This window comes from Candoia aspera, chromosome 2, assembly GCF_035149785.1.
Source record: "Candoia aspera isolate rCanAsp1 chromosome 2, rCanAsp1.hap2, whole genome shotgun sequence".
NCBI lineage: Eukaryota > Metazoa > Chordata > Lepidosauria > Squamata > Boidae > Candoia > Candoia aspera.
Window position 1 is genome coordinate 164,655,091 of NC_086154.1, and position 12,441 is coordinate 164,667,531.

The 12,441-nt window shown below is 41.0% G+C and overlaps 1 protein-coding gene across 3 annotated transcripts in view; it reads right to left on the reverse strand.

Annotated features, from left to right (window-relative positions):
* EPHA1 (EPH receptor A1) overlaps positions 1-3,727 on the reverse strand; it is a 74,549-nt gene extending 70,822 nt beyond the window's left edge. For 2 of the 3 annotated variants that reach the window (XM_063294724.1, XM_063294722.1), the window contains exon 1: positions 3,382-3,727. In XM_063294724.1, coding sequence (XP_063150794.1) covers positions 3,382-3,478 — 97 coding nt within the window. In that variant the 5' untranslated portion in view covers positions 3,479-3,727. The remainder of the gene's footprint in view (positions 1-3,381) is intronic. The other variant, XM_063294723.1, reaches the window with a different exon arrangement.
* Between the last annotated feature and the right edge of the window lie 8,714 nt (positions 3,728-12,441).

Here is a 12,441-nt window from a genome sequence, read left to right on the forward strand (position 1 = left end):
GGCTGTAAAATGAGAACATGCTGTGAAGGCATGACAGAAGTATTAATTCCCTCCAGTCTCTCAGCTGCTGTCATGTCTCTGTGAAGACTTATCTTCCTATTGTGAAAACCAAAGGTAATCATAATTTTTTTTTAAAGGTTGGAACATCTATACATCAATGACATGTCATAGATAACAGAGGGACATCCTTAGCACCAGCTACTGTTATCTCACCAAGGATCTCCAACTGAGATCTCTCAGTGTTACATGTTACTACAGCTCCCTCTTTGCGATTACACAATAGTCTACCCTATGCTGATTATTAAGATGACAGTATAGATCCTTCTAGTTAAAAATATACTAGAAAAACTTAATTATCATTATTTTCCTAAGCAGTTCAGACTGAACATCATCAACAGGTGAGTGTGAAAAGGCAATATTTTCATTGCATGCGGATTCATATGTTGGGCAGCATATAAACTTAATAAATAAATATACTGTACATATGGAGTTACCAACTGAACTGAAATAATGTTAACAACATTTTCAAAGAGCATTCCCAAAGAGCAAAAATGTCTAATGTATTAGAGTCAGAAACTCCAAAATTGGAAAAATCTTAAGAAATTAGAAGCTGTTAGAGTACAATACTTAAACTCAACCTCATAACTATAGCAATTCTTATGGGTACAAGTTTGGATCACAGCCCTGCTATAAAAATTCTTTTAACTGGATATGAATGCTAGGAATGAATCAAAAACTTAAATTATGCAATACATATTCTAAGAATGTTAAAGAAATTCATCATGGATTCCTTCCAAGAGAAATGAAACAGAATATATCATGGCATAAATAGGCACATAATTCAGAGTCTGCTAATGCACATCGCAAAATATTTCTTGGCTTAAAAATTATAGATAAAAATGCATATCAAAAAGTTACATTCAGAAATGCCTATAAATGTGATCCATTAGAGAAAGTTACATACAAGAATACTTTTTGAGAGCTTTTTTCCTTTTTTCTAATTGTGGAATGAGGTAAAACTTTGGCAGAAAAGATGAATGACTGAATACACAGTGAGTGGATATAGACTGCTCTGGACAGATGGAGGTGGGGGAAGAGGACCATAGCAAAGCTGCTCTGAATGATTAATAGATGCAAGTTATTTTCTTAAAGTAGGTTATCTAGTTTCTTCCATTTTGTGCTATGCAGTTTAAAACCAAAGTATGGATACTGGGGAGGGGAAGGTATGCAATTTCACAGGAGGAATTGTGGAGCTGGCCCTATGTCCCTTTACTTGCATGGTGCCCCTTCACGTGTAAGGAAGGGAAGTCAATTCCTTAAATTCTGAGCAGGTAACAGCCTTGCCAACATGGCTGCAGGCAAGCTAGCACGCAGGTGCCAAGGGAAAGCATCAGCTCAAATTGTATCTTCTTAATTATGGCCAGAGTTTCAGGACAAGTGTGCTTTGTCATAAGGTTGGGAGCAATAAAAGGTCATATTGTGAGCCCATGATTTGCCAGCTTCATCAGCATTGCTAGATTTTGCAAGGAGAAAGTGCCACCCAACTGGAAATCGAGGCTACACAGAAAGGCATTATGGCGGAAACGTTCTCCTAAAATACAAGACATTATTGAAAGTATTAGGACTTTAAACTTTAAAGAAATGTAACTTATGAACCCTTAATCTGCCGGTGGCATGTATTCATTCGCTTCAGACATTCATAACTGGCTAGGACTCTATCCTAGGTCACTGACAGTGTTTCAATAACTGGGGGTCAAAAGGACATTCCTATACATCCTCCTGTTTACTAATGCTACTGTGACAAGTTGTTCAGCCAAACACACAAACTAGATAAGTCAAAGTATTCTGAGTAAAATTATTCTAATCAGCCATGATGATTAATGGAATTGGTTATTATTTAGATTTTGCAGGGTCTTCCACAGTTATCATGTGTGAAATCTCTGGACTAATACAATATTTAACTTTATTATGGGGATCAGTACAATATGTTTGAGCTGGTTATGCTAGAAGAATCAAGGAAGTAAATGAATGGGAAGGGCTCTCTTGCAGAACGCACATTAAAGGCATCGGTGTCCTATCATTACAGAAATGCAGAAAGCATCCCAATCCTAACATTTGTTTGTGGACCATTTGCAAGACATGAATGTTTTCCATCCATTTGGAGCCATTAGCCATGTTATCAACATAGCAAATGAAAAGTCAGATGCTAGCTTGCTTAGAAGATAAGTAATGGTTGGAAGCTAGGCAGAAAAGAATCTTTTCAGTGATTCTGCAATAATTTAGAAGCACTCTCAGCCATTAAATAACACTAATCGAGGCTGGGCTTTGGTCACCAGAGATCTTTAAAGTTTGGTGGGGGGAATAAATCCATTTCAAAGGAGGAGCAGTTTAAGTTACAGAAGAAGAATTCTCTACTGAAACGAAAGTATTCTTTAAGTTCTACTAACAGAATGTATTAGCAATTTTTTACAGGAGCTAATTCAGAGAAGCCTATTATTTCTTCTATTAATTATACATAATGTGCCCAGTGATTTTTTATACTATCCAAAAAATTATGTACGTATTGTATCAGAAGTGTGGGGTTTATAACTGGGACCCAACCCCCAACACAGCAATTACTAGTTACAGCCCAACCCTGCCTGCTACAGGCAAGCGGAAGATGAATGATTCAAGTTTTCAGTAAGATTCAAATGTAATGAACTCTATAAAGTTCATTTGACTCATAACATCATTGCTTGCTTACCAGGAGATTTCAGTTACCCAATAATCTCATTAAAAAAAGATTCTTTGGAAAACAACCCTACAATCCGGAAGCCAACAAAAGCTTTCCTAAAATCCAGAGCTCGAGGGCTGCCATGTGTCATTTGAAAGGATTTCCAGAGACTGGAAATGCCAGGGCCCACTTCACCGGGCTTTTCAGCAGGGTAGTTAAGTAACAATGGGCAAAGATGGAGAGTGATTGATTCCACTTTCTTGTCAGGTTCCTCAGTGTCTTCCAAAGCTAAGGCTGTTTCTACATTTAAACAGCAGCAAATCCAGGTTTAGCACTGGATGCTGCAACTGATCCCAAGCTGCTGACAAGTAAACCTGTCTGCAAGACAAGTTTGGCAGATTCAGACTTTGTCTTTGCGGAAAATATCTGAGGACAACTTTTCCTCATTCACCAGCCATCCTTCCCAAACTTCAGTACTTTTCCATACCGTAACTTTGCATGGTTTTTCAAGGTAACATGTCCTTGTGAAGGATATTCTTTTGTTTGGTGTTTTCAGTTTTGGAGTCTAAAACTTCCCTCCTGCAACATTCCAGGGAGTAGGTGCAGCTCCCCCAAATTTCAAAACCTGGGTGCCTCCCCATCTTTCCCTTATCCCCAGCTGCCCTTACCTTCTTTAGCAGGTATCTCTTGCAGAAAGGAAACCCAGCACAGAAGCAGCAGCTCAAAAGACTGAGCCGCCTTTCTGCCCAGAAATCCCAGCTCCATTTCCCCTGGAGGCAATCCTGCTCCCCGACCCTGGCTCTGAGGCTCAGCTCCGTCGCTCAACAAGTCTCTCGGCTTGGTGGCCACAGGCCTGAGACATCGAGGCGCTCGCGTGGTGTCCTTGGTGTGTGGCTTTCACCAGAACCAAAGGACTGACGGAGATCCCTGCATTGCAAAAGCTACCTGCCTGGCCCTGACTTATGATGAAAGAGTAAGGCAGAGAAGTGGTGAAACCAGTTCTCTCCCAATCAACTCCCTGCATTGCTAGCTTTAAATGGGCTGGGCCAAGATTTCCCATCTGCAGACAGATAGGCCCACCTTAAAGGTAGTTGTGCTTTTTCTGTGAAGTTCCAGCTCTGTCAGGCCCCATGGATGGCTCCATGGTGCCACCTAGTGGATTTGTGCTGATATTTTTCAGACCTGGGCCCAGTGGCCTTTCAATCTCACAAGTGGGGCAGTGTGAAGCATAGGAGGGTGGAATGCATGAAATCTTGGCCTTCATGCATGGAAACCAACTTACCTGCATTCATATATCTAGGTAGATTATTCAAAAGGCCTGCTCACTTTTTAAGAAGTTCAAATATTCCAAACAGTGTAATAAAGAAGGCTGGTTTGGGGTAGTGGTTAAGGCACCAGGCTAGAAACCATGAGACTGTGAGTTCTATTTCCACTTGAAGCATGAAGCCATCTGGTTTACCTTGGGCCAGTCACTCCTTCTCAGCCCTAGGAAGAAGGCAATGGCAAACCACTTCTGAAAATGTTGCCAAGAAAACTGCAGGGACTAGTCCAGGCAGTCTCCAGGAGTCAAGACTGATTTAAAAGCTCAAATCTGGATTGATACATCATGCCAGATTTTTATCAACAATCTTCAAGAGGTTTGCCTTTGTCTTCCTGTGATGTTTTTGGGTTTCTCAGTGCAGCCTACAGTCCTTGGATTTCCTGGGTCTCTCTCACCCAAGTATTAAACTGGCTTGATCCTCCTTAGCATGTTTTTTTTCAAGAACAGTGTAAGTTGGTTAGAGACTGCCACTTACTAAGTTCCCTAACAGAAATAACAATATTAAATAATATTAAAAGTGGAACATAGTTTAAGCTGCTCCTCAAATCCTCCAGCCTCTTTTTGAAGGATGACATGGAAGGAGACAGGGAGGCCCATGGAGGAATCAAACAAGCCAAGATAATGAACATGACCATTTAATTGAAGTCCTTTCCCTTTTTAACATGCACTACATGCTTCATGTGTACATTAAAGTTGTGGGACTTCAGTTGCATGGTCATATGCATCATCTTCACTTTTTTGACCCTTCCTGTGGGTGCCCCACATGGGTTGCTGAAATTTGCCAGCAAGTCAGGGATACCTGCCTCCAGCAAAACTCCCCAAGTTCATCAGAAAAGCTAACCCATCCAAGTGAAGACATTCTCACAGTAATCTGAGACAGGTTAAGAATTCTTGATTAGGTTTTTCTGAAGAGCAGGGTAAGTAACATAAAATATTTGGTGAAGTCTGTAGCATATTCTGTAGCACTGATCTGGGACAACACTAGTTATTCAAGTCTTTCTGTCTCTGTCACTGTTTACCGTACCTTCACCATCTGCTACTGTTCTTTCCCATGGATTTTGGTGCCATCTAAGCAGAACATAGAAAGGCTTTAAACTGTTTTCTATTACCATAATGTTATGGTCCCTGGATCTATCGCTTTTAAAATTCTGAACACCAGTTTCATTTAAAACTCACACGTGTTCATGTGCATGCACAAAACCAAGACAAATAATCATGTATGTGTACAGCCAAAAAAATCCCTTTTCCGTGAGAATATTGCACTTAGCTTTCTAACATTTTGCGTGCTTTTTTGAACCAAAACAAACATTTATGCCAGTTGTACCGTAGATTAGCATAATATAAAAGCAGTAAGAAATTCCAATAACAAGCACCCTTACAAGGCACAAAAAGTAAAAGGCATACAAAAGCCAGCATTACAGTAATTCCAAAAAGAAAAATGGCTTTTTGAGGGACACAAAAATGCAGTGAGAGGAGAAAAGGGATTTGATAGCAGCTCTCAAAAAAGATTTTGGTGTTTTTGACCTTGAGAATAAAAGATCCAAAGCGGTGGCCTGATATTTTTAATTGGGCTAATTTATGTGTGTCTTCCATATTTGGTAAGACAAGGAATTGACAAACTGCTATTTCTACTGTTGAGAAGTATACAGTGGCTGAAATTTGCCATGGTTTTTGGTATTTTTGGCTTGATGTATTCCCTCTCTTCAATAATACAACTATAATGCAGTGGAGATGTACAACTAGTGATGCATCCATATCAGCACAGAGAGGTTATGAAGTCTCCATCAGTAGCTTCCCAATTTGTTGGTGATGGCTTTCTAATCAGCCAATCTACTTACTTGCTTTTCCTGTCCTGGAAGAACAGTTGTTGGATCGAGAGCCAGTCTGGTCTAGTGGTTAAGGCAACGGGCTAGAAACCAGGAGTCTGTGAGTTCTAGTCCTGCCTTAGGCATGAAAGCCAGCTGGGCGACCTTGGGCCAGTCACTCTCTCTCAGCCCAACTCGGTGCAATGTAGACTAGCCTCCTCGTGGTGCACCCTGGGCAAAGTGATTGGTTACGGCTAAATAGTCTACACATCTGGCTGCTGGACCTCACAAGGATTTCCCAGCAAGAAAAAGCAGCATGAACACCAAACTGCTATGCCATATGATCGATCGATCTATCTATCTATCTATCTATCTATCTATCTATCTATCTATCTATCTATCTTTGCCATACGAAATAAATAAAAGTTGTTGAATAAATGTTGGACCAAAGCCATTGGAACCAGAAAAAAAGCGCTTTGCCCTTTGTGTATGTGTGCCTTTGAGTCACGGATGACTCCTGGCCACTGCCTGGACAAGTCCTTGAAGTTTTCTTGGCAAGATTTTGGAAGCAGTTTGCCATTGCCTCCTTCCCAGGGCTGAGTGAGAGGGACTGGCCCAGGGTCACCCAGCTGGCTTCGTGCCTAAGGTGGGACTAGAACTCACCATCTCCCAGTTTCTAGCCTGGTGCCAATATCCTTATAAACAGCATTAGAATTGCTTAAGGAGTTAAAGATACTTGTATCCTACATATTTGACACTGTTATTTTTCCCCATTAGACCCAGTTTCCCTAAACTAATGCCTCCAGAGGCTGGGCTACACTTCTCTCCAGGGCTAACCAAAGGACATGCCAACTAGGGATAATGAAGTTCTTGGTCTATATATCTAGAATGTGCCAAATTGGGGGAGGCTGTCTTATAGTCTGTCCCAGAACTCTGAAACCCATAAGGGTAAACAGTTTTTAGGAAGGAAGGAAGGAAGGAAGGAAGGAAGGAAGGAAGGAAGGAAGGAAGGAAGGAAAGGTTAGTCATAACTTAAAACAGTTATTTAGAAGTAATCTCCACTGGAGCTTAGAAATGTACTGTTCTATATTCTACATGTAATTCTACTTGGGTACTACCAAGCTGCTGAAGAAGATCTGCAAGAAAATAAAGCATAACCTTTTTCAGAAATATAAAAATGTCTCATTGTAACACAGTCTGGCAGTAAGCCATACTGGAGCCACTCAAGTCCCAAATAATTTTTCATTGCCTTTATTCTGTCTCCCTTTAGGATATGTTTCTTTTGACCTTTCAACGCAGATGCAAACGAGCAGGAGTAAGGGCAGATCCTCATAGCAACGTGGATGTCAGACAACATTGTGGGTGCATGCCTGTTTATGGTGGGCAGATTATGTCTGTTTGTAGTGTGATCACTCACAACGAGAAGATACCAAAGTGGAACAAAGTACAAAATGGCACAATCAATCCAACAGACTCTTGAATTGATAAATTCATTTATTAACATGGTTTGTAGGGCCTCCTTTTCAGCCTGTAAACCACATCTCTCCACAGGCCAGAGTAGAGCATTTCAGTGTGGTCTGTTCGCATCACTCGGCATACAACTCATGTACTTCTATGCTCTCACAATGTTATCTGATTTATTACTGGTCCAGTTGCAGCATTATCCCGACTGGAAAGGGAAAAAAAGACAATACTAGTTTTTGAAACAATGATGCGCTACAGAGTTTGGGATGATCTGTTTTTCCATTTATTTTAATTGATTGAATTTAATTTTTATTATTAAATTTATACACCGCCCATCTCACTATAAAAGTGACTCTGGGCAACCTACAATGTATTGGTAGGAATTCTTACTCAACCTGTTTCCCTGCTCTCAGACTTTGGCAGATGTTGCATTGGGTTCGTTAGTCTTTAACAGGAAGTGGGCCCAGAAGATTTTGCATAAACCACTGCTGATTCCACTAAAACACATCGATCTGGGATCAGTGTGAACTGTTTTAACGCTTTAGATACAGAAGCAGGGTTAAAAGATTTGGGAAACTTGACTGAAACCTGACTGGAATGATACCATGCTACTTTCATATCTTTCAACCGGATTTTCAAAACAGGAGAGGTAGTTGTCTTGCCAGTTTGGCCTAGTGGTTAGGGCAATGGGCTCGAAACCAGGAGACTGAGAGTTCTAGTCCCACCTTAGGCCTGAAAGCCGGCTGGCTGACCTCGGGCCAGTCCCTCTCTCTCAGCCCAAGAGCCAATCAGGTGTAGAAGGAGAGTTCTAGTCCCGCCTTAGGCACAAAGCTGGCTGGCTGACCTCAGGCCAGTCCCTCTCTCTCAGCCCAAGAGCCAATCAGGTGTAGTAGGAGAGTTCTAGTCCCGCCTTAGGCACGAAGCTGGCTGGGTGACCTTGGGCCAGTCCCTCTCTCAGCCCAATTCACCTCACAGGGTTGTTGTTGTTGTGGGGAAAGCAGGAGGAGGAAGGAGTATTAGGTATGTTCACCACCTTGAGTTATTTATAAAAAGACAGGATAGAAAATAGATAGATCGATCGATCGATCAAAGAGTTTGCCCCAATTTGTGGACCATGGTCCATTTCATCAGATGCAGCAGTTTAATTTGTGAGAGTGATATTACAGCTGTTAGAGGTGGGGGAAATGGCAAGAGAGGTGGAAGATAAGAAATATCTGTGTCTGTGTCATACTGAATGCTTTGCTGAAGATCACTCTAGGCAATTTTATTATCTGTCTCTTTCCAATTTCCTGTCTTGCCCAACAACATCTAACACATGCTGAATCTTGGGTGGGTGGATGGGGAGAAAATAGAAGAGATGCAATAAAAGATCCTTATTTTATCCAACTTAGATTGATAAAGTTAATCATTCTTCAGTTCATATTCAGTTCAGTTCATATTCAGTTCAGCCTCTAGCAACATAGTAAAGGAACCTTTGTAAATGTTAGGATTCAAAACACAAATTGTTGTTTTTCACCTTTACTGAACCCTCACTTTGAATTTCCTTTTAAAAAACTAATATAGGATATATTATACTGACAGTCCTACAAACTAGCAAGATAGATCTCTTTTTCTATTTTTATTTTACATATTGGTTCACTTAGGATCATAGCATTATTTTTTTCCATTGCAACACTTTGGGTGGGGTGTGGGTTGGTAATTAAATAGAATTAAACTTTCCAAGGAGGTAAAGCAGCACATTTGATTTTTCAGATTTTCTTCTTATTATCTTAGTTGTTTTTCTGAAGATTAGCCCAATAGAAACTATTTTATTTATCAATCTTATCTGGTGGGATACAATGCTAAATGAACCTGAAGAAAACTGAACGATGTACAGAGTAAGGCAGGGGAACTCTGTGTTTTTAGAGAGGAAATGGAAAAATGAAACTGAGGAAAAAAATGAAACAGCCTCCATTGGACAAGCAGTTCAGTCTCAGTGGGAAAGAATAAGTAAATACAAAACTCTTATACAGCTCTTATACAAAAATGGCAATATTTAAAAAAACAGATGAAGAACACTTCAGTCTCCCCAGCACTTGGCATTGGGCTTAAAGTAGCTATTCCTGAACAAAGTCATTCCAGAAACAGGTAAGAGTTTTTTTACACTACACACATTAATCAAGTCACCTGTGGAAAAATATGCAGGATACCCCAACACGTGAATGACAAACTAATAGTCATGAAATTATTGTTGTTTTTTCTTTTAATTTATTTTTGCATTTCATACCCTCTTCCAACCCTGTAAACCCCACCTCCATTGTCCAGAACCATGGCTCACTGCAAGATTCCATGGCTCACTATTATCTCAGGATAATGGTCCTTGAATTTGATGAATGGACTATAGGCTACAAACGTGAATGTCCTAATATTTTTTTTTATATTTAAGGCATTGCCAAATTCTCTGTTGCTTTTGCTACAAAAGATTCACATGGTCACTCTCTCTCATACACAAAACCCTGTAAAATCTTTACATTAAATTAAATTTATAAGTAGAATTATATCCCAAGTGCTGCAGACTGTAACCTCAATCCAAAGTTTCTTCTCATAGGCATCAGCTTGCAAAAATCTGATACAGTAGAGATATGAAAGCTCTTGGTGAAGCAAAATGACTCCAGGGAGCCCCCTTGTGCCCATCTGCTGAATTTTTTCTCTCCTGTTCCTAGTGGGCTGTTGTGTAATTGGTGGCAGCAAGGTTAGCTGTGTGTGCATGGACTATGAAAGCCATCCCATCTCAGTATGTTGCAATATAACTTCCATAGCACCCCACAAGCATCACGAGCTTTCATAAAACCCCAGGCTTCCTGAATAGAAATGTGTGGATTTTATTAATGAAACGAACTAGCAGTTCTAGAATGGTTATTCAAAAGCGGTGCCTTCTCTCTGCCTTCTCTCTGGGCAACAGTTACCTTCTCATGTCCTGTGTGTGAAGGAAGTCCACATTCTGATAGGGCAGCAAGGTGAGGCCACTATTAAGACCAATGCCACCTCATGTGTCATTTTACTTCCCTAGTGTGGCAAAGGAAACTAACGAACTTCCGCTGGATCCTCCATTTCTAAACCCTTTCAGAACGTGGACCCTCTGCAATGGTTTTTCTTAATGGTTGTTTCCCTTTCTTTGAAGGATGATTGAAGGACACAGAGTCCTGTCTAAATTCTCCATAGTTCCTACTTTGCTGCCTGTCCTGCAAGGCTGAGGTAAAGTTGTTAATAGTCCACAATCCATATCAACAGAGGTCCTCACGGATACTACTGCTAACCGAAGTCTTAGTCCTAGTCCAGCCTGAATTTGAGCTGAGCCAAGTTCTTTACCAGCACTCAAGTTTCAGCAGGCAAGGCTCAAAGCCTTGTCAGATCCAGACCAGGTGGCAAGGTTCCCAGGGAGGTGGATACAACTTAGAGACAAGGCATGACAACACTTCAGATTGGGCTGCCATCAATGCTGCTCCCAATGGCCCTGACTTGAAGCCTTCTGTGCTACAAGCACCCAGTCATCACTTGAGTACAACTGCTGATGCTCTCAGCTCTGAATATTAGCAGCTGGTCATTCAGGAGCAAGAGTTTCCTGTTGAGATCCTGCCAAAGTACTGTCCTATGCAACCTCCCACTTCCCCACTCTCTGCTCTCTGACTTTTGAAGTGATGGCCTGGGCAATCACGACTCCAGGTCAGAGCCTTCAGGCCAGAGTTGAGAGCAACAGGGTGTGCTTTTGCCACTCCTCTGATTATAGGCCAGGTCCTCAGATTCAAGTCTGCCTGGTGCCTCAGCCCACTTTCCCTCTGTCCTTTCAATGATTATTCATAAGCCAGGGACATGGCAAGTACGCACAACCATATTCTCTGTAGTCAGCTAGAGCACGGGGAGAAAGAGAAGGCAGAGTCTTGTTTTTATAGGGTTCAGATAAATCCATGGTCCAGGACAGCTATCTTGGCAACTCTTTTTCCCTTCAACATTAACTGTTCCTTGAGGCCCAGTTGGTAACACATGCACAATTTTCTGTATCACATGAATGGGCCATTTAAAAATCAATGAGATTGTAGTGAGAAGGAACCCATATGATAAGGATCTTTTCGTGTGAATGGTACCAGTTCTGGGGTGCCAGTCACAAGGAGTATTTATTCAGGGAAGGGTTGCTCTTTCCCATTTAGCTTGTATAGGGTAGTTTTTTCACCATCCCGGATCTAACATATTTCCATCTATGTTTTAAGGCATTCTCAGAATACAGGTTTTCCCCTGGTAGGAAGTGCAAATGGAATTAGCGATTTCCTGTATTTTAATTTTTTTTATTAAAAAAAAACCATTGCAATTGAATTGTCCATTATATTGCACCACTTTCCAGACAGACAACCACAATCTGTTGCAGGAAAAGCCTGTGCGTAGAAGCTTAAGGTTCATGACATTTTTCACAGAACAGAATCCAGTTCAGAGGCATAAAGAGCAGTGAACCTAATTGGTAATGGCTCACCACATGTGTGGCCAGGGAAATTATGGGACAATGTCCTAGAACCTTCAGGAGACCAACGTGGAGCTACTTCCAGATGTATTTAGCTACAATTCCAGTCCTGTTGACTGTGGGTAAGGAAGATGCCAATAGATGGAGAGAACCATTCTGGCAAATTCACTCTGTCTTCTCCACCATTCTTACGTCCCAACTAAGGGGAGAAGAGGGGAGAGGATGAGTATCTGTGTCAGGGATGTACAGCATTTTCAGGTGGAGGGCTGCATTCCAAAAAGTAGTGGGACCAGACATGGGTAAGGTCAAAATAAAAGCTAAATTTGATTTTGGGTCATTCAAATAAATTTGATTTTGAGCTATTTTAATTAAAATAAAAGGTGGCTAATTAAAGTCAATTAATAGGATTATTTCCCATGTGTGTAATCAGCTTGCTTTTTTGTCCAGTTAAACATTACAATTCAGGGTAATGTTTGGGTATCACGGGCAAGGTTTTCCAAGGTGACATGTGGCTTTTGAGTTGAGTTGACGTGTGTGAAGAAGAGCTTCTTGCTGTCTCTCTGGGGATCTCTCTGATGTGGGGCAGTGATATGCACGACTCTAAGAATGTTATATTGCCAATCTCATGCTATGTTCAACTTGTATATTT